The following is a 23886-nucleotide window of genomic DNA, read 5'->3' as shown; positions in this document are numbered from 1 at the left end:
ATTAATGTACATCTGGTTGGCATGAGGGTGAGTAAATTATGAGAGAATTTTCCTTTTTAGGGGAACTTTCCCTTTAATGCAGGCTAAGAAGACTCCTTTAGACCAAACGCAAACTCATTAACATGCTTCAAACAATTCTCTCAAGTTTGTTTTTGTTTTCTACAGTTTCTAAGTAAACATTCAACTATATTGTGACCTTCATAGACTAGTTTACAAGAAATAGCTAAATCTGTTAAGTATTTACAGAAATCATTATTAGAGGATTGTTTTCCATAATCACTAATGTGTTTTAGTGTATGTGTGCGCAGTGTTTGGGTAAAGATAACTATGAGTTGAATTTTAGCCTCTTTGTAGTGAGTGAATAGATTTACAGACACACTGCCCCCTTGTGGCTGTAGATAAAACTCCTTATCAAAACTGAAGAGATTTCTGTTTATGCTACATTAATCATTATCCTCCTTAATGACTCTCTAAAATTATTTACATTAAATCTTCAGGGAAAAAGGAAGTCCTTATATCATGAGCAAAATTAATGACCAACCATCAACTCCACAGGAAGCTAATTATTTCAAGTTTAAACTTTGACGGAGAGGTTGTGGTACTGTTGACATTATCCTCATGCATTTGTATCTGCCATGACAACTATTTACAGCACCATCTTTTTGAAGAGTCTCACTATATGCCCTTCAAGCTGAAGTTGCCCTCCTAGCTTTAATGTCCTAAAATTTTGTCTGGATTGTATTTGTGTGAGAAGCTGGCCTCATAAGACTCAACTCTATATTTCTCACTTACCAAACATTGTGAGGTAATTGCTCATCATGGGTTTGAAAGCACACTGTACTGGTTAGTATTCACATGGAACAATAGCAGTTGGGTTTGCGTCAGCAGTGACTTTGAGGGGTTTCTCTGTCTGACTCTTCATGGGAAAAAAACATAGTCTTCCTGTTATTGAAATTTAGGCAGATGTTTAGAACTTTTAGGGTGCAAAAGTCTTACCACAAACACTTGAGCATGACCTGTGGATTTATTGGGTCTTTCACATGCTGCAGGGTTTTGTGTGTGCTTGTGTGGAGATCCACATCCAGATGGGATACTTTGGCCAAACAAACATCACTACATTTTCCATTCTGGTTACCTAATCTTGTAGATTTTTACCAATTACAAGCACTCTGGTCAGAATATCCTTTTAAGTATAAGTATATATATATATATATATTGTGGTGAGGTGAGACACATCGCTGTTTACACCTGATCACTTAAATGTGTCTCATGTGACCACTTATATATATATATAGGTTAGCAAGGTTACTTTTAAAAAGTATTCCTCTACAGATTACAAATAATATGCAGTAAAATGTAATTTGTAACATATTCTGTTAGATTACTCAAGGTCAGTAATGAAATCTAAATACTTTGGATTACTTCTTCAGCACTGTCAGGCTTTTTCACTTGTTTTGACTAAATAAATAGAGTAAGAAAATTCACTTCACTGTAAAAATACATTCTCTGAAAAAAACTTAAATATAACGTGCAGTTTCAAAGTCATCTTGAGCTACTCAAGTAATCTTGAAATACTTAAGCAAAGTTTATCTTGTTTAAGGGATTTTATATTTATTTTTATTTTTTTGCAGAAACGACTCTAAGCTCTAACATGAATTTTCTTCAAAGAATTTATAATAAAATATAATCATGCCTGGTAACAGATGCATGCCAAGGCAAGAAATAGCATTTTAGCTTAGCATAAAGCTAAATGTTACACAAGGTTAACTATTTTTGCTGATCCAATCTTCAAAACCCAACAGAGTGCACACAATGACACCCTTTTCTGGTCGTATGTGGATTCTGTACATAAAATGAGACAGAGAGTATATTATTTGTAGATTTCTTTATGATGTTAAAGGCAACATTGGTTAGCATTTCTTGTAAAAAATACCCTAAACACACACCCGTTTCCACCTGTATTGCGATGTGTCCGATCACATGTGGTGAGGTGAGACACATCGCTGTTTACACCTGATCACTTAAATGTGTCTCATGTGACCACTTGTGTTCGGATTTGGAGGGAAGGGTCTCAGTTTCATGACGACATACATCAGTCACTATGTCAATGTTTTACTGCTCGATGATAAAGTGCAACAGAAAAGTCAGAAAAGACAAAGAAAGCGCAAAAAAATGGCGTTCTTTTCTACCAGATGCGGTTGAAATTGAATCTAAGCACAAACACAAAATGTCAAGAAGAATTATCCATTATTTTACTAGATTACCTGTATTAAAGGAGCATCAGGTGTTTGTGCTTGTCATCTGTGTTGATATCAGACACACAAAAGATCATCCATGGGGCTCTCTGATTGTGTACGTATCCGCTTTTTAAATTTTTCCGATGGGATGGTTATTTTCTTTTAAAGCTGCTTGTAAAAGGCAAAGTGTAAACTTTTTTTAGCGCAGTGGCTGATTGACAGGGGAGGGGTGGTGCTTTGCTGCTACCGGGATACATGTGTTTTTTGTGATATGGTCACAAAACGTTGTCTGACCATATGTGATCGGATCACCTAAAACGCATCTTAATTCCAGGGAGGGCTGGACTGGTAATCTGGCATACCGGGCATTTTCCCGGTGGGCAGACACAATTTGGGGCCAATCAGGGGCAGACTGGCCATCGGGAGAACCGAGCGGGGCTGTGGGTCAGCCAGAAAAGGGCCGAATGGGCTGTGGTAAGCTAAAATGAGTTGCCGCGTTATGCAGAACGGACCACAAAATGCCCTCAATTATTGAGGCTTAATTCCATATTCTGATAATAAACTGAGGGCGCTATTTCACTACTGTTTTCTTTGACAACTGTGGGAACATGCTTTGAGTCAGTTTCAATGGTGCAGTGTTTTGGAAAGAGGGGGCGTGGCTAAATCAACAGCTCAGTCTCACGGAAAATCACAAACAGCACCTTTAAATTGTAACTGTAGTGGAATGGTTACTAATATTAAGAAGTATAAATATGTAATCCCAACCATATACACATATATATATATATATATATATATATATATATATGCCTAAAATTATCTATGCTTTTTTTTGTGGAATATACTGACATCAACACCAGACTACTAAATTGCACTTCGTTCCCAAAAGTCACAACGCAGTAATTATAGCAACACTGAAACTGAGAATGTTTTTGCTTGTTGAGACCAGTTTTGAGATAATTATAAAGTATGGTTTGATCTGATTTTCTTTTTAAAATAATTTTGATGAAAGTCCAACATTTAAAAACACCTCCTGGTGGTCAGACTGGCAACCGCAATGATTTTTGAGTTTAGCACATGAAAACTCTTCCAAACATGTTCCAAAATATTAGACATTTCCAAGCTGCACTAATTCTGTGTGGAATTTTGCATCGGTCACATAACCAAACACTAACAACTTTTTGATATCCTTATAAAAAACCTTTTTTTTTTTTAATGGAGCATGCAGTATTGCGGCTTTATCAGGTGTCTGGGAGGACATGTTCTTACGATGAATGTCTTACTCATAAATGGCTGAACACCTTATTGAAACGTTCTCTATATTGCATTCATCATGCAATTCCATTCTAATTTAATGGACTAAGTAGTTCCTTTAATATTCAGGCTGTCTGGCCAAAAATGAGTCATCAGGACCAAAGAAAAAATCTGCAGGGCAATTTATAATTCCTTGTCTTAATAGATTTGAAAAAAGAAAACTAAATAGTTGCCATTAAAGCGTTCTGTCACAAAGAATATTTCTTTTTCCTCCCTTTATAGTTTCTGTCAAGGCATTACCACACTCCTTTCAAGTCCTGAGTTGAAAGTTTGCCTAACAAACAAAGCTCAAATACCTCCATTACTTCAGACTTCCCATAGTCTAATAGCACAGAACAAACAGGCTTTGTTAACAGTAATTAACTAATGTGGTAGGACAGGGGAAGAGAAGTTTGGGGTAGAAAACTGTGGTAAAAAATAAAAGTGAAAATATAGAAATATAAAATGTACAGATTGCCAAAAGCAGGAATTGTGCAGTAACTTGGATTCATGGTCAAATTACCACACAGCATGATGATTTGTGTATGGAGGGATTCCCTTCTTTTGGAGCGTGAATGGGTACCAAGGGAGACAATGCAGAATTAGGACACTTCCTCTGGTGGAGGATGAGAGAGCGAGCAGTGAAGGGAAACAGAGGATGGTTTTGTCTGAGGCCAGAACCAGCATCCAAACAACACAAAGCCAGCCTAACCAGCCATTTGCTTTAACTAAGCCTCTGTGCATAGCTAATGCGCTGAGAACAGCCTACCTCCAATCGCACAAAACATGCGGTGGGGGTGAGGGGTATGAGGCGGCACACAGAGTTATTAAAGAACGCTACTGAGCGCAGACCATTTAATCATGTGATCAGCTTCGGAATGTATCCTGTATGTCTACATTGTGTGCAGAGCCTCTGATCGGTGTGTTCTTCTAACAGGAAAAGGAAGCGATAAACTATCTTTTCTTAGGAAAATTATTTGGGCTTCTAGGAAAATCAACTGAAGGGGGCAAATATTGTCTGTTAATCAATTTCAGACGATGCCTATATTTCCCAAAATTAGTATTACTTACTGAGGACCAATTTTATATGACACCATAACATCTCAGAAAGTATTATGCACTATCCACTGTGTCGATATTCCCCAACGTGTGTGTGTACTGTATGTGTGACACTGTGATGACCTGAAGACCAGAAACATACTCTATACAAGTACGCAAATGCTGACACGAATGCTTGCATTACAAGTGCACTGTCCCCTTAGATATACTTTGCGCTGTGTTGTTTTACAGTAGTGGAGACAACCCTCCATACTCAAGGAGGCAATAGAGTTACCTTCAAAAGTCAGGGCTATTTAAGGTGCACTCAGTAAAATTTGTGTTTATGTTGCTCTAAGACGAGTTAAGCATCACGCAAAATAAGAAATTCTCAGTTACAGCGAATTAAATTGTTCAATTGCAGGGGATTATCGATATAAAACAAGAAAGGTTTTGCTGGTCATATGATCTCAAAATGGCAGCACTCATGAATGTGAGCCCAGCACCATATGTAGAATAAATCCACTTAGAAAACTGAAAGGACTACAGTCTTCATCTCATGCGAGTCTGTTTAATGTTTAGCAGTTAGCAAAACAATTACAGAGTGCACACTAAAACCGCATGTTTTGCTACACCTTTATACTCTCTTTAAACTGTTGCTCTGCCATGCCAGTAGTTGACCTGAAAGTGAAAACGAATCATAAAATCAGAGAGTTTATCCTAATACCTGTTATAGCTCGCCCACTTTTTCAGCGGTCTTTTGTTCCATATGGATTTATTGGAGGTGGAATATGTCATTACAAAATTGTATTTGGTGCAAAAAAGACAAAGGTACAAGACTGTGTACTTAATGTCTTTCATGAGGGCCTGAAGTATAGTTCCATGAAGTATCGACTGAATCATTCACAGTACATCATGCGAGTAAGCGGTCGCTGCTGGGCTCTTTTGCTACAGTTTGTCTGCCTTGACTCTGATTGGTGGATCTTTCTCTACAGGATCATGTGTAGAGTAGGTATTTACCAGGAATTGCACTATTAAACAAAATGTAGAAAGATGAAATAAAACAAATTGATGGCTTCAACTGAAGCATATACCATCGATTAACAACCTCAGAGCTCATGGTAGGTCTATTGTAAAAGGTTATCATTAAAAATGAATTTGCCTACGGAATAAATGGGATTGTGCTGAAATTGAGCTTGTGAGGAAAGAAGCATCTGTGCTTACGTATTTTTGTAGAGTATGTTTCAAGGGATAGTAATGATAAAAGATATCTGAAAGGGGACACAAGCAATGAAAGGGAGGTAGAGAGATCTCACCCCAAACATTTATTTATCTATTTACAGGTTTGCAGAAACAGAGATCTGAGCAGAGATAATGGTTATCTACAAAAGACTGCTACAGGAAGCTGAAAATTATTTCAGTGTCAGGAGGAACAGAATGGAGGGCAATTCAACAATGTTGGCAACTCAACATAACAATAAATCACACAGCTGTAATACAAACTATGTAAACATTTAGTACTTTGTCATTTAAAGGAAGATATACTGAACAAGGACGAAATAATCCTTTTTTAGGATTATATTACACGATTACAAACGTAACATATGATACCATAGTTTAAAACACGTGGAAGTGACGTCATGGTGATAAGCAGGAAGTGATCTGCATAGCTACAAACAAAAAAAACATTGTTGAATTGCATTTATGCAAGAATATGATGGACTAAAGAAAACTAAAATAAGTTCTGAGGTCTGAATTTAAGATTTAAATATAGAAATATGAGGTCATGAGGAGTTACTAATGACTCTGTGTCGATATTAGGAATATCTACTCAGGTTTGATGGACAGATTCATGAAAAGGCACGCTACTGGTCACCACAGCGAGGTAAGACAAGGCCTCTGTCATAATAAATCTGATTGTGCTTGTTTTTGCTTTTATTCATGTGTGTATTCACATCATTAAACTGTATTAACAGATAAATATATCCATGCCTAAAGGGTGTTGGGTGTTTATTACCTCAAACACTTTGTCTGCTTCTGTATGTAGTTATATTAATTGATGAAGCAGAATCATCACATGTTTAGTTCAGTCAGTTGTGGTGTCAGTTGGGACTGTCATGTGATCAGCCAGAGGGCAGAGATACGCAGAAGAAGAGCAGGGTTGCTTCAGTTCACTACTGACCTCGAATCAGTCCGACTGGCTACAATACATCTATTGTTTTTCTCAGAGGAAAAAAAAAAGAGGTGGAAGTTTATGATTGTCAAGACTGTGTGTGAAAAGTTGTTTAAAAATACTTTCAGGGGAGAAAAGAAAATGTAGAATGAATTGTATGTAGAAGTCTCTTTTTCGATTGTTCATTAAAGTGCTTAAATGGGGTATAATGTACATGGGAAGGTGGTGGTTTTGCCAGGGTTTGGCACAGGGCTTACAACGAAGAGCACAGCAAATCCACAGCACTCAGAAATCACACATATCTTCAGGAGGGACCAGAGAGAGAGGTGAGGATATCACATGCGAGCTTAGATGCTTCACACAGGAGAGGTACCTGATCGAGCCCAGCTGTCCTGGTAAGTGCCTTCTCTCAGGAGGTTATGTCGGTTTGGGGAGGGAGGGAGGGGCATGGGGGACTGGGCAAGGAGAGAGCTGTTAGGGCTTGTGATGTCACCTTCGGCAACAAATGTCAGGTCCGTGCTACTCTCTTCATCCTCTAGCACCTGGGCCCCTCCAAAGCTCCTCCGGTCTGTGATCCCGGACGAGCCCCCTTTTTGCGTTTGTGGGATTGGGGACAGTGCGGAACTGAACGGTGGTTGATTTGGTGGCATTAGGGCTCGTCTGGGTTCTTTCCCTTCCACTGCTGAATCCAAGCTCTGCGATTGGTGGATGGTGCTGAGTTTGGATCCATTCTCCTTGAATCTGGGCCGAGTCTTGTGGGAGATGGGGGTGGAGCTGAAATTGTCGTTGTTGACGTCTGCTTCTGTGTCTAGGCGCAGGAAGTCGGGCAGGACAAGGTTGGATTTGTTCAGCAAACCCCGCTGGTCGTCAGCTCTGTTGCTCTGTGCTTTGGATATGAGCTCGAAGAATTCTGAATCACAACACACAATTCAAAACAATTTGATTTGTGTGGAAAATAGCACACATGACAAATTACAGCATGCGTGAGATAGAAAGCATTCTTGCAAGACAGATTAACTGTGACTGCCATTTCAAAGTGTGCTTGTGTTAGCAAAAGCTACATCAGCCAGTGTTTTTGCAGAGACTGGTTAGCATAAGATGTAGCCAAGAACAACTTTAGCGCTTCAACTTAAAATAAAATTCTTTGTTCAAGAAAACGATAGGGGAATAGATTTTTACCTTCAGCTTCATCTATATTAAGCTTTTTCTGTTTTCGTTTTTCCACCTGGGCCCTGGTTTTCACAGCCGAAGCTTTTCCTGCTGTTTTGTCCTCCCCCTGGGTAGCGACAATGAGAATGGGGCACATTAAGGGTGCGTGGATGAGAGGAGCCTCATCTACAGGCTTTCTCTGGGGCTACAACTACAGGGGACTCTCAGGGGCAGTGGAGGGGCCGCTATCACTAAAGCTTTTTACACACTACTCGTGCAATTAAACTACAATCAAACCCAGCAGAAAATCCACCACCAGCTTAGCATGCCACCACAACACCACGTCCCATAAACGTGAACATCCATACTCCGTTTTTTTTTTTGTCTTTCCACCATTTCTCTCAACATATCACACAGCTATCAGTAACTATAGAGAAGAGAGAGACTGTACAAGGGAGGACCCCTTGAGCCAAGCAACTCTTGGCGAACAGAGGCTGCTACCCACAACAGTGTGGTGTGTTGAAGGAAAGGAAGTGGTAAGAGGTGGGTTGTTGTGATTCGAGAAGGGTTAGATCATACACAGGCCCAGAAATGCACAGATATAAAAACAGCCTTCAGACAAGAGGACGAAATAAGGGGGCCAGCCATGCACAGACCCCCCACACACAGACCAAAAACACACAACAAAAAAAAGAGAGAAGAGGGGGATAGAAAAGTATGACCATGAAGATCGAGGTCTTACTGTGGCAGACTGGCTTCGCGTAGACAGAGGTGGACCATGAGTTTTAGATGTCACCAGCTTTTGTTTGTCTGTTTAGGGGAGAAGAAAGAAAGTTTTGAACACACAAAATTAAACATTAGGGGAAACGCACTATACAAAGGCTGTTTAATTCCATTCCTGGATGGATATGTTCTGCAAAGCTTAGTTCCAACCCTGCTCTTAGACACTTATAATTTTCAAGTAATCCAGAAGACCATAATTAGTTGGTCCAGTCCAAAAGTGTTTGATTAGATTTGGAGCTAAACTCTGCAGGATGTGGCCCTCCAGAAACAGAATTCAACAGCATGTACTTTACATCAATTAAATTAAATGAGTATTTCAGGGGCCACAAAATAAAGACTTCCGGAACATCTTAATTAAGTATAAGATATAAAGAACATTCTAAATCAAGATGATTCTAATAGCTTAATCTAAGGAAGAAAATTGTTTGTCTTCTGTGCTATTGCTCTACAGGGGGAGAAACTGTAGTATCAGATCCGATGGTGTGAATGATGTCTGTTTTGTATGTGTGTGCACATCTTGCCTTTTCCTGGAATGTTGTCGGCTATTTCCAGAACCACTCTCAATCCGTCTAGATTAGATATTGGAAGCCCAAGATCCAGTGGCTCTTTCTCTCCACTCTGCCCACACAAAAACACCAACAAATGTAACATCTATTCACAAAACACTGATGACATATGACAATATAAAATATAATATTTTACATTTTATGGTACAGATTGATTTATCTCTCAATCTAATCCACAACAACCCTTCACCATATAGATATTTATGCTACAAAACCAGCTAAACGGGCAAGAAAATGGAAACATTCTTCATGTGCTATGTAACCCAATACTCCAAAAGATATTAACCCAAAAACCACACCGTCATCATGTTGTTGGTGGGACATGGCAAATAATGATATGATCAAACAGCTGATGTTTCAAAGATACATGCTCAAAGATAGGACATGATAAAATCATAAAACAATACTTCAAAGTGTTTTACTCACTATCCTGGCCACCAGGTCTCCTAAGTTCAGACCATATTTAGCCACCACTGGCCTCAGCACTTCTGTAACCGGCTTAGTGGGTTTTGCTTTCAGCCCGACAGAACGATTTATGGGCACCAGATCCAGTCTATTAAAGAGAGGAAGAGAGGTTGAGGTACATAAACTTGAATAAATAATAAATAAATAAAATATATACACACACACACACACACACATACACACATATACATATTTCAATAAAAACATTGACAGCCCTAATATACATATATATATATATATATTAGGGCTGTCAATGTTTTTTACGCAATTAATCGCAATGCCCCCAGACCGTGTAATAAGGAAGATTCCTGAGAAATGCAAGCTTGTAGTACCACCTGTTTACTCCAGAAGGCAGTAAGTGAAAATTCAGCTGTATGGCAAAGCGCAGTTTATACAGTGAACAAAAACATGCGTTACGTTCTTGCGTTCAAAACACTTGGAGCGCAAATTTTAACTAAGGAATCTCAAGATGTGTTCTAAGTATTAAACTATATTTTGCTTGACACAGTGACCTCAAAATTTTATGTTTATGACGCAACGCACCAGAGACGCTACACAAGCATCTGTCTGACGCAGGTGTACACTGACGAACAATGATCAATAATATGGTAGTAAACAATACATTGTATTATAAAACCACCTGTATTGTCTTATCAATGATGAACTCTTCTGCCACAAGAATGTAATGCATTTAAATGATCTGAATAATAATATTGTATTATATTTATATGCGATTAATTGCGCTTGATGAATCGGGACACCACGTAATTAATTTGATGAAAAATGTTAATCGATTGATTAAGTACCTGATAGAAGTAAGAAGTTTTAAATGCTACAAGTTAAATCAGGCATTACAACATTATAATATACGTAAATACGGTGGATAACAATTCATTGTGTATCATTCAAAGCGTATCTTTGCCGTACTTTATCGCTATATCTTTGTTAGTGCTAAACAATGGTAAAAATTATTTTAAAAAAAAACGAAATGGACACAATTAAATATCCAACAGCAGTCTGTAAATATCCAATACCTACTGATACAGATTATATATATATATATATATATATATATATATATATATATATATATATATATATATATATATATATATATATATATATATATATACATACATATGCCTAAAACTTTTGCACATCACTGTGTGTGTGTGTATATATATATACACACACATACGTATATATATATATATTAGGGCTGTCGATTTAATGCGTTAATAACGTGCGATTAATTTGACAAAAATTAACGCACTTTAATCGCAATGCTTAACTGAGAAATGCAAGCTTGTAGTACCACCTGTATACTCCAGAGGGCAGTAAGTGAAATTTCAGCTGTGTGAGCAACACACAGTTTATACAGTGAAGAAAACAATTTCTTGCATTCAAAACACTGCACAAATGTGATCTTTAAGGGATCTTAAGATGTGTTTAAATATTGAGTATTAAACTATATTTAACTCGACACAGTGACCTAAACATTTTATTTTTATGACGCAACACACCCGAGACGCTACACAAGCATGTCTGATGCAGGTCGTATGGTCTTTACATCACAAATATTTAATTACCAACAAGGTTAAGGAGGTGTCCTTTAAACTGTTACACCGCTTTTACCCAGTCGATCTTTATTTAAGAAACATGCTCCCTGAAATAGATCCACTTTGCTTCTTCTGTAATGCTGTAGATGAAAAGTTTGTTTGTTTGTACGTACCTCTATTTTAACTAGTTTTTCTTTGCTTTATAAAGACGTTTTATTTGGTTTTCACAGATTTGATAACTTAAATTAATATTTTCTGATTAATCTGTTTATTTTTCTTGCAAAGTTTTTAATACATAAGTGTAAATTTATGTCTATAAAGCCCCTATTTGCACTTTTTTGTAAAGACTAATAAAATAATAAAATATTATTTAAATACTCTTTGTACCTCCAACAACTCCAAAGCATTGAAAATCATTGCACTATGTAATGAATATAATGTCTTGGCATTATTGTAAAAAATATATCTGTAGTATTGTGTACTATGTATAACCTAGGCTTATTTCTAAAAAAAAAAAAAGTCTAACGTAGGTGTAAATTGACGAGTCCCTAAACAAACCCTCACAATAAATCTCCAATTGATTGACAAATTCACTTGTGTAATGGATTGCTGTGAACTGTATGCCAATGATTGACTTATGATCAATAATATGGTAGTAAACAATACATTGTATTCTAAAGCCACTTTTTGAATGGTCTTATTAATGATTAACTCTTCTGCCACAAGAATGTAATGCATTTTACTTATCTGAATATTTTGTATTATATATATATATATATATATATATATATATATATATATATATATATATATATATATATATATATATATATATATATATATATATATTATCTTTAAATATAATTTGAATTATATTTAAAGATAATTAAAGTATATAGTAATAGTATAGTAATAAAGTATAATTATTTTATCATTATATATTGAATTATTGTTATATGAGGGGCTTTCTCAGCAAATATTTGTATATGCGATTAATTAATCGGAACACCGTGTAATTAATTCGATTAAAAATGTATCGATTGACAGCCCTAATATATATATATATATATAAGATAACCAATATGGTATGTATAATGTGCAACCGTAAATATACGTAGTTTAGTTAGGCTGTAAAACTATGTATAACTATGGACAAATAAGTAGGCAGATAGAAAACACTTACAGATAAGCCAAAAGTAAAACAGATAAACAGTGTGTACCGGAATAGTGTACGTTTCTCCAGCCGCAGGTCTCTGGAACACAGTGTCATGCAGTCCTGGTCCAACACTAAAGGCTTTACACAAGGACAATACATGCTATTATAATCCATTACAGCAGTGCAGTATCAAATGATGCAGACACACACACATGTGTGCTGCTCTCACAAAATAATATCACCTTGTAACCTTTTATGATGGACAAACCAAAAGTAAAAAGCAAAAATGAAGGTACCTCAATTAATGATGTTTTACCACATAACATGATCAAAGGTAGCAACCTGCACCAGTGACATGAAATGCGCTCAGATAGATATCTTACCTTCTCTCCGCCAACTAGGAACAGATCAACAGCAGCCAGGTTAATGCCAATTTTCTCACACAAGCCCAACAACACCTCTCTGATGGAGTTGCCAGGCCTGATAGGTACTGAGCAGCATGAGCCATCCGGAAGGTTAATGTTACAGTGACGCACCGCACGCTCAGACAACGACACAGAGTTACGCGACACTTCGGCCTATCAGATAGAGGACCACAAAGGAATATACAATAGAGATGGATGGATGGATGGATGTCTAACTATATGTTTTCAACATGACATCAGCTCGAGTGGTTCAGAGTCAGGCACAATATACACACCTCGTTTTTTCCAGAACCAGAGGTGCCAAGTTCCAAACTTGCACCAGATGACAAAGAACCCTGTGATTCTCTCCGTCCGTTACTCCCTGTAAAATCTGTGGTGAAGAAAAAAAAAACATATCCATAACTGCCAAACTGGAAACTACAAAATAAACATTCAAGGACACAGCATAGAATCATAAAATGTAAATGAAATTATTTTGGAAACACTGTCAGAATATCCCCTAACCCTCGAATAAGAAACTTTTAAGTGCATCCTAAGTGAACATTAAAGCGTTTACAGAAGCCATATATACATAAAACGAAGACAAAAAGTGGAACAATTTATTGTAATGGAATCATCATTGATTTCTTCCACTCACTGTAATCTGCAAGATCCTTCTTCTTGGATCCTTTTCCAAAACTTCTATTTCTGGACCAGGAGAAGAAAATGTTTTTCTTTTTATCGCCCTGTTCTTCTCTGCTGTCATCTGTGCTGTTCAGTGACCTTCCCGACTTGCTCTTCTTGTCGTCCTGCAACTTTAAACATCGTAAATTATTTTCCACTCTAAAAAACAAAGTGTTGCTTATAATTCAATGATCTATATGCCAGACACTAAAAACGTCTCCCTACAAACAGGCTGTCAGTGAAAAACTCAAATGTGACATAAGCCAGTGATATGCAGAGCTAAGAGTAAGGTGTAAAAACTCAGAGCTGGCCAGCAATTGACTGTGTCAAATTAGATCTGACTGGAGGGCATAATGGGACGTTGACTGAGCTGACAGTCTTTGAAAGATTCTGTGAAAACTATACTAACACTCGACTGTGTAAACAGGCACATAGTACTAACATTGACTTGAATCTCACACCTCTATGACAACATGAAATTTGCATTTAAATTCTTAAGAGTAGGAAGACAATCCCACATAATTAATTGTGGAAATACCTTTGAAGGATAATCTAAACTGAGATGTTTAACCGGATAACCTTAAATTAATTATAAACTTTTGGTACCAATTTCCATTAATATCAATAAACATTATTTGATTATATAATCCTTACACAACACCAAAATTTCAGTAGTCAATAACAGTATCAGCAAAAATGTCATGATTCTTGATATCAATTTCGAGACCCCCCAAAAAAGGTAACATACTCCTGAACAAACTCCTTAAGCCTTATTTAACAAAGTTAAAAAATACATGAATACTATTACATGTTTCCCTGAAAAATCTCTCAATTAAGTGAACATTGATTTAAGTTTTTATTTATTTTTATTCTTATTTTTGTCAAATAAAATAACAATAGAGCATCACATTATAAATGAAAACATAGATAAAAAACTTCTATTCAGAACAACAGCACTCTCGCTTGTGAGATATTGCTTAAATATAATAATAATAATTATTATTATTATAGTAAATACTGCATTGTACTATAAAGTATATTTTTGATGCCATGTCTTAATTTTTCCTGTCAAGCTTTTATTTTGAATCAAACTTTAATAGTGACGTGAAGGCTTTGCCATTGCGTGTTCTAGACGTTAGGTTCGCACCTCCAGTTAAGACGTTGGTTATATGGCCAAGTGTGACTATTAAAGCACAAAGGCTGTGATTTAATTATATAAATACTGTTTATAGTCTGCAGGCACTGCGCACTTAAATGCTCACGCTCTTTTATCATCTAATACAACAAGCACAGCACGTGATGCTCATAAAATGTGGTGTTTTGATCAGTCTGCGTTTTCAGCTTATAAACTGCTTCACATATTTACATGTGTGCTGAAGGGCTCAGCACTTTCAGAATAAATTTGTATAATTAAATCAGCGGTTTAATAATCACACTAGGACATATCACTATTTTAATTTGATTAATTGTCCATTATAGTGTAAAAGGAGTAACATGCTCTAATCGTGTACCATTCATACAACGTACAGGTACAGAATTGAGTCAGTGCACTGTACTACCAGTACTGCAGAAACACTAGTATACTTGCATCTTATTTATTTTAGTATCGACTTGGTACCAAAGATACTTTTGACATTACAATTTCATAAATATTCAAAAATTACTGATCTGTAACTGAAAAAAGTATTAAATATTAAATGTTTCAAATATGTTAAGGACTTAATGATCAAAGACAGAAAAGTGTTGGCTAACTTTCTCCAGAGAGATATTTAGACTAAGAGGTGTCTTCATTTTATGTGTCTTATAGAATATTTATTTTGTGAATATGTTTCAAAGCAGGCCAGCTTTCAAGAGACCATCATCATGATTATGGCCAACGAGCAAGCCATCACTTGTATGTATGTTACCTTTTTGGGTGTAGAGAGGTTGGAGCGGTCAGAGCTTGTGCTGTGTTTGGACGTGGGGCTGCTGGGAACCTGGTAGGGGTCTGGAAGAGGACGCCCCTCCACCTCCGCAAGCATACATTCCTGATACAGGTAGGACTTTAGGAAGCGAGTGTAACTGTCAAACTTCATCAGGTTGAAGATCTATTGAGGGAGGAAGGAGAGAAAGTGGAACTACAGTATAAAATTCCCGATTAAAGAAAAGACCAGGCTGGTTTATGCTGATTGGTGCTAGTCAAGATGTTGAATCAGCATAGTCATAGTGCAAACTAAAAATGTTAAAAGCTGGTGGTCAACCAGCATAGTTTTTCTGGGGTTGCTGATTAAGCTGCTTATGCAACCTGGTGGGGACACAAACACATAAACATCACATGCTGGGACATGCATCCTAAACACAACATGTGCTAATGGTGACCAGGTTGGTGAACATATAAACCCAGAAGAATGTGGGATCTGAAGCAGAATATGGGCAATACCATGAAAAATATTTTTTCTACAGACTTTGTAATGTAGCATAAATGTATTTTAAAAAAGAATCACAATCACTAAAAATAATATTTATCACACACTTAAAGGGTTAATTCACCCAAAAATGTTATATTCTATCATCACTTACTCACCCTCATGCCATCCGGGTTGTGTATGACTTACTTTCTTCTACAGAACACAAACAAAGATTTTTAGAAGAATATTTCAGCTCTGTTGGTCCTTACAATGCAAGTGAATGGTCACCAGACATTTGAAGTTCCAAAAATCCTGTAAAGGCCACATAATAGTAAATAATATGACTCCAGTGGTTTAATCCATGTCTTCAGATGTGAAAAATATCAATATTTAAGTCCTTTTTTCCCATAAATCTCCACTTTCAAAATGTAAAAGAATGTAAAAGTGAAACTAGAGTCATATGGATTACTTTTATGTGGCCTTTATATTATTTTTGGATAACAATTCACTTGCATTGTAAGGACCAACAGAGCTGAAATATTCTTCTAAAAATCTTTGTTTGTGTTCTGTAGAAGAAAGTCATACACATCCTGTTCATGAGTAAGAGTAAATTATAGAATTTTCATTTTTGTGTGAACTCCCTTTAAGAGTTGAATGTAGAATAATGTACACAGCTGGCAGAAAACAAGACGTGTGCTGATTGAAGAAAACTGAAGTAAGTTGACTGGCAAATTAAAACGTTTTAAATGAGAAATTCAAAGAGACTAAAACAAAACATCTCAGCATTGCAAAAAATGCTAAATAACTATAGGAGAAGGGAAAACTATTGAAAAGATGACAACATTTCCTAAAATAAATGTTTCCATCAGGGCTGTGATGTCATTACTAATGGGCAGGGCCCCTTTTTATGTATGTTCGTGTTATGCCATTGATCCGCTAAAGTATCTGACATTGTAAATGTTGACCACCATCATGTTTCTGAAAGTTTGTTAATTATAGAGATTGTGAATAAAATGGTTGCTGCTACTTTGTTTGTTTGTTTGTTTTTGCCTAGAAGACACTTTATAACTGCACATTCCTGCATATTCCCACAACATGCACAAAGGCCGCCTGCAGGTCTCTTTTTGGTTATCATGAGTTTGAAGTGTTCAGGAGGCTACATTTGTGATCTCATGACAGCACAGTGCTGAAATCAGAGGAGTCAACTATTTAACATCAACAGCCCAGAAAAACTTGCATCACTATGGTGAGCAATCCTTATAGATATTTTGTGGAGGTTACACAGACATACAAATGAAATAAAGCAGATTTGATTGCCACAAGAACACTGAGATCACCTGCATGAATCAGGATACAATTGCTCTTTATAATGAATAAGTCTGGGAAATCAATCAAGCACAATGTTATAAAAGACCGGAAAAGGCATGTAGATGGATTTTCCCAAATTTCAAAATCTTTAGGATTAGCATCATGCCTACAGAAGCATTGGGAAATTTTGACACGTTGACACAATATGGTAATGCTTTTTATTCTGAAATGGAGTGTTTTACCCCCAGGGTTTCAGTAAACAATGTTGTATGCTTAATTGTGCGTTCCATTTGTGTTCTGTCTCACCTGTAGCTGCTGCTCTTTAAACATGTCTGGCCTTGGAGCATTGAGGATGTCGTCAGCCAGCTGGGCCTGACTATCAATGTTGACGGGTGTGGTGGCCTTGCTCGACAGGAAGCTGTTGTAGATCTCTCTGGCCCTTTGGGACAGCTAGAGGGGCAAAAGTTTATGACAATGTCACAATCAAACAGCAAATGGAAAACATTGTTTATTTTGTCCTGTCCACACAAAGGATGTGTTTAGTACGTAAAACTGACTGCTGTGGACATGGGCAGAAGAAACGGTTTGATAAATAGTTATCAAAAATTATTTCTGAAGTACCCGAATCTGTACCAACATTAAAGGTGCATTGTGTAACTTCTAACACCAAACGGAATTGCAAAAATAATTAAATAACTGGTTTGAACCCCACAGCCACCACCATTGTGCCCTTGAGCAAGGCACTTAACTCCAGGTTGTTCCGGGGAGATTGTCCCTGTAATAATTGCACTGTAAGTCGCTTTGGATAAAAGCGTCTGCCAAATGCATAAATATTAAATATATAACTTTTTCCAAACAGGCTTCTATTGTTTTATCATGCAGGTAGTCCTGCCCCAAACTCATGCGACTGGTTGAGGCAATGCTACCATGTTCGACCACAGATTGTAATTCCATTTGGTGCTGGCATCATTTATACAATTTTATACCTGTTTCTTGTCCGTTTCCGGCACATGGCTAAAATATTCACAGGCTTGCCAAAACAAAATGTTCTCCTCGCTAAACTCCTTCTTCAGAAACTCCTGCAGGGTAAAAGAAAAAATAAATAAAGATTAATTCATCTTCAAAACCAAACCATACCATAAATTTGTCCTGTACACTTTAAAATACTAAATTAATTGTATGACTTATTACTCACTGACTAAACTTAATTCTCTACACATGCTTTGGTCTACAGATAAGTAGAATACTCTTCAAACACTTCCTGCTGGTTTTGTTTGAAACCTCGAATTTAGAGAGAGCCTCGTTTTACCTTGTTGAGATAGCTGTCACTCTCAGAAGAAAGCATCTGCTAAGCTTTTTTGTAAGGTGGGAATTAGTAAACTGTCATCCTGCATATACAGACTGATGGCTGCACTTTTACGGTTAAAATAATAACCATATGGTTTTTATCATAGTATACCATGTTTTTGGACACTAGTAATACAAAGATATTCTTCGAATTTCCTTGGAGAACAATCTAAATACCATGGCATATTTTCAAGTACCATGATATTACCATCTAATACCCTCACTGTACTATAGCACTGCCACAGTTCTATAATTCAGTCAGGATACTGAGCATTAACAAACTTAAACTGATCCGACATACCGAGAAATATCGGACACCGACGGGATCCTGTAGCAGCCGCTCGAAGCAGACGGCCCATGATGCGACGCGCCGTTCAGTGTGGCGTCTATGGCATTGCACGCTAGGTAGACTGGCATTGCTGTTCAGACTGTTATCACTGCTGCAGCCTTTCAGGTCCACACTGTTCAACTCTACAGAACAAACAAGGAGATAACATTATTATTATTCACACCAAACACAATGTAAGATTTTTCTTCATTCCATTTCAGTGACAATATGACATGACACCACTAATTCACATATAGCATATGACAGACTTACACAATAACCAAAGCCTACTAAAACCACAAAAGTTTGACTCAAACAAATATCCTTTTTCAAATCAGGATATGCCCAACGGGACATGAGTTATGCAATCAACATGACTGTCTGAATAAGGGTCGGGTTGCTCTAAATTAAGGCTATACACTTAAAATAGACTTGTGTTCGATGAACTAAAGGCATAGAGACAACAACAGAAAAGTCAGAGCTTGAAGAACTGAAGATGATAAATTATGCAGAAGTTAACTGAATTTGAAAGTTTGAAACAGTCAAGGAGTAGGTTAAAGTGTCAGAGGTGTTTTTTTTTATTTTACCAATTATATCTCGAAGACAAAACACAGAGAAATTGAGAAACTAGTTCTGTAAAATCCTTTAGTGTGTCTTAAATCTGTTTGCTAGATTTCTGCTAAGAGCCTTTTTGTTTCTGGGTGATTCTGATGTGGCTGGTGTGCTCTTATCAAACAGTATTGATAAAATAAACAAAATAGGTTATTTCATTAACAATCCTCAAAAACCACTGGAAGGAACAGCAAAGAGCTAAAACCCCTGAAACTGTTGTATTGCAAAGGCGAAGGCTAAGCAATATGATAACAAAACAACTTGTCAGATCTTAGAACATAAACTTCAGTGACAGATTCTGTATCTTTAACTTACTTGCCAACTTTAGCCTAGCTGTTTATAAACCTACTTTTAAAGATAAGCACTCTGGAGGAAACCAAAGCATTTTGTCCATAGATAGACACTCTCCACATTGCTGATAAACTCAGGCACTCCCCAGAGCCTCTTACCTGGGTAGAGCTGGTACGAGCCTGTGTGATGCCACTTCACCAGATATTTCATGCTAACCTGGCGCCAGGCTTTGACATCCATCACCCCACCATTACAACCACACACAGCCACGGAGCAGATGGCGAACAGCCATGAAACGCTCCATAGAATTCATGCACACCACACTGCCTTGAAACATTTTGAGAAACGAGGAACTATCTAAACAACACAGACGATGAATCCACACGCTTGCATAGAGGAAAGCAGATACAGTGGCATGTACACAAAGCTCTGAACGGACAGGTGATAAATAATTGAAGGAAGAGAGGTGAGGGAAACTTAGACTGTAGAGGTAGCAGGAACCTGCAATATTAATGCTAGACCAAAACAGCCACCCGGCAGCACCCTAACCGAGGACAAACACACACTAACAGCCATTTTAAAAAGTAGAGTTCGATCGATATGGGTTTTTAATGGCTGATATCGATACATCGGTCAAACACTATTAAAAAGACCAGCATAACCAGGGCCTGGGTAAGCTCAGTGGTAAAAGATGCTGGCTACCAACCCTGGGTTACGCTAGTTTGCTAGCAACCAAATTGGCCTGGTTGCTAGGGAGGGTAGAGTCACATGAGGTAACCTCCTTGTGGTTGCTATAATGTGGTTTGTTCTCGGTGGGGCGCGTGGTGAGTTGACCGTGGATGCTGCGAATCCTCCACACGTGCTATGTCTCCATGGCAACACGCCCAACAAGCAACGTGATAAGACACATGGGTTGACTGTCTCAGACGCGGAGGCAACTAGGATTCGTCCTCCGCCACCCAGATTGAGGCGAATCACTACACGCCCACGAGGACTTAAAAGCACAATGGGAATTGGGTATTCCAAATTTGGAGAAAGAGGTACATTTTTTTTTGAAAAAAAAAAAAAAAAAGACCAGAATAATCAATCACCAGTATGTGTTAAACTAGGCTTTTTAAAGTAATAGTTCACCAAAGAAATAAAATTCTACCATCATTAACTCACCCTCATTCGTTCCAAACCCATATGACTTTCTTTCTTATGCAGAAAACAAAAGGTAATGCTTTAATTATTATTGTGATTAAAACAATGCAAGTGCTCGCGCGAACATGCATGCCACTCTAAAAAAGCTTCTCTTAGAGCATTCATGAACATGCAATGGAAGTCAAGATTTTTTACAGAAAAATTACTTCAATTTTGGGTAGTTTCTCTCCAAAATCGTATGACTTCAGAAGACTTGGAATAGGATGCAGGAGCCATATGGACTAATTTTATTATACTTTCCAAGTGAGACACAAAACCAGTTTGATCAATTACAGCTTTTAATGCTGTTTTAACTTGGAGTTTTCAGCAGGGAGATGGAAAATTATGGTGGACAGTTAAATTTTTTTGCATAGCATAAACTCTCCACTTATGTGGTCATAATAAATGTAGATTGTAAACAGTTTCGCACGAGGAGATGTCCAGACTGTAAAGCTATACTGAGAATACAGTTGAGGTCTCGAGACAGCAAGGTAATCAAGACAATTAAAGGATGCTGAGATTTGCACTTTAATGTCAAAATAGATGAGCAGCACTGACAATACAAGTGGTCTTTAAGCAAAATGTAAATAACACGCCTCCAGTTCGTCTCTTTCGATGTTTTGAGTTGACGACAAGAAGTCAAATTAAACGACCAACGGTCTTATAGTGTGCGCACTCCTGCAACAGGCCCCAACAAGTCACAGATGCTACGACAGTTTTCAAAACAGCTTGATATCTAGACATCTTGTTGTCAGAAGTGTGAACTGTCCCAACAATGAGTTCGACAATGAGTCACAGCAAATGAAAAGGTAGAGAGCAAGAGGAGAGCAATGTATTGGTAAGCATGAGACAAAAAATTATTCGAAAATAAAATAAAACATCACCTACATCTCCCTACCAACTTTAATTATTTTCAGCTATTTATCTTTTTTCTTCCTTTGCAAACAAGCGTAAATAAGGGCGAGAGCCGTCTTTAATGTTTGTTGACATGTTAACAAAAATAAACTGCACGAGTTTGTAAATGAATTTCTTTATCGTAATTTTAAAGATGCATATTGAGCTATCAGTTTGAAACAAGACAACGCTAAGGGCAGCTGTAATGGTAATTTTGTTGTCCACTATGTGTGGATTTAAGGGAAATAAGCATACGATATGAAATTTTAAAAAGTAATGCATGAACATGCACAAAAGGGACGCATATATGCAAAGCACACACATCAGAAGCTCAGTTACAGGTACTGCATTAAATATAACTCAGAATTGTGCTCTAAACATCATGCTTTCCTATAATTATGAGAAACTTCGCACAGGTTTTTAGCGCTATCTTTTACGTTTTTACGCTTTATTATCATTCAGAAATACACAGAAGTGAAAATGTATGCATGTCCTCGTGAAATCAGTGACTCTCTCTCCTCTAAATCCAAACGAAAGTGGTCATAAGAGATGACTAGGTGTAACGGTAATGTATTTTGATTGTATACTTCTGGTCGGATCAACCAAAATGCATCTTAATACAAGGTGTACATCATTAATACAACACTGGGCAAAAATGACCCCAGGTATTCCAACACTAAATCCTATATTCTTCCAACAACTGGTCCTCAGTCTGGACAAATGGTTTTGTAGTTTATACACTCAGTCTGCAATCAGCCGTGTCCTGTGCACACCAGAACGACAGAAAAAAAGACTTGAAGTCACAGGGCACTGACTGCAATTCGTGTACACTAGGCTTAAGTTCACTCTCTCAGTTTTCACTGGTTGATTTATGACATCCTGTCATGCTGTTAACTGATCCTGGAGAAGTTTCTAAGGGATAAAAAACTGACCCAAACATCTGAACCTACATTTGAACACTGATCCAACCTGTCTTGGTAAACTACATGCTGATCTCAGGTCAGATCCTTTCATGATCACTGTATGTTGATAAGACCACAAAGTATTGTGTGCCTATTAGAACACATACACATTAAGAAAGACACTACAGGACTGTAAAGCTAACAGCTCAGGCATGTAAGTTCCTGACAGTTCTGCATGCATACATTTGTCCCTCTGTGCCTTTTGTTATGCATAAGGCTGAAAGATCTATGGCTCTGGCGGCAGCGTTAACCAAACATTCACAGAAACCCTGGCACATTCACACATGCTAATTGGGGCACTGAGGGGGAGACAGGAGTAGGGGCAGTTAGGGCTTGTTCGCTGCTGGAATTGAAATACAGAGATTTTGGCAAAGACAGGCCGGATGAATCACAGATGACAGAACTGTACAATTAATGCCACTGTTCCGTATGAATTGGTATGTGTGCAAAAAGGGGAAGTTGGACAAAGTTTTACAATCATGAAATGAAACGCACAGAATTTGCTTTGTCACTTTATACTGTGTTTTGAAAGAGTAATATGTGGTGATTACAGAAGACCACTGTTTGTGTTTAAAGTAGCACTTCAGAAAACAAATACTGCATTTTGAATATTGAATCTCCAACATTACTAATATAACATTTTTATTTCAGGTAAAAACACTGGGCAAAAATGACCCCATGTATTCCAACACTAAATCCTATATTCTTCCAACAAGAATTTATGCAGAAAAACCTCAATTAATACAGATAAAACAGTTGGATACTGAGGGTATGATTGCACAGGGAAAATAAAGCCAATTTTATCAAGAGATCAGGCAAACTAAAAGAAAGCCCAAATGGAGTTTGCTTTCTCCTTCATTTGGGCAGAAATCGATCTATTTCAGATTTACAGATATAAATGAAACATTGAAAACAGATAAAGAAGAAAGCATGACTGAAACAATTGTTGGAGAAATTGAGAAGTAAAGGCTAAAAGACAAAAACGGTGAAAGAAATTGACAATGTAAAAGAAATTAGATCCCAGTGGTAGGTAAACTGAGAGATTCAGAGATAATTAGCAGTTTTAAGCAG

General features: G+C 37.3%; 1 protein-coding gene across 4 annotated transcripts in view; it reads right to left on the bottom strand.

Moving 5' to 3' along the window:
• Window positions 1-5648: 5648 nt before the first annotated feature.
• Window positions 5649-23886, bottom strand: part of rgs12b (regulator of G protein signaling 12b) — a 61013-nt gene continuing 42775 nt past the window's right edge. For 3 of the 4 annotated variants that reach the window (XM_052127288.1, XM_052127289.1, XM_052127290.1), the window contains 13 exons: window positions 18848-19017; window positions 18186-18278; window positions 17506-17649; window positions 15412-15591; window positions 13479-13635; window positions 13117-13211; window positions 12800-12994; window positions 12481-12554; window positions 9663-9789; window positions 9192-9288; window positions 8630-8697; window positions 7918-8014; window positions 5649-7648 (listed from right to left, as the gene is read on the bottom strand). In XM_052127288.1, coding sequence (XP_051983248.1) covers window positions 7095-7648; window positions 7918-8014; window positions 8630-8697; window positions 9192-9288; window positions 9663-9789; window positions 12481-12554; window positions 12800-12994; window positions 13117-13211; window positions 13479-13635; window positions 15412-15591; window positions 17506-17649; window positions 18186-18278; window positions 18848-19017 — 2051 coding nt within the window. In that variant the 3' untranslated portion in view covers window positions 5649-7094. The remainder of the gene's footprint in view (window positions 7649-7917; window positions 8015-8629; window positions 8698-9191; window positions 9289-9662; window positions 9790-12480; window positions 12555-12799; window positions 12995-13116; window positions 13212-13478; window positions 13636-15411; window positions 15592-17505; window positions 17650-18185; window positions 18279-18847; window positions 19018-23886) is intronic. The other variant, XM_052127291.1, reaches the window with a different exon arrangement.

This window comes from Xyrauchen texanus, chromosome 5, assembly GCF_025860055.1.
Source record: "Xyrauchen texanus isolate HMW12.3.18 chromosome 5, RBS_HiC_50CHRs, whole genome shotgun sequence".
Lineage (NCBI taxonomy): Eukaryota > Metazoa > Chordata > Actinopteri > Cypriniformes > Catostomidae > Xyrauchen > Xyrauchen texanus.
The sequence above is the reverse complement of the archived record's forward strand: the minus strand, read 5'-3'. Positions and strand labels throughout refer to the sequence as shown.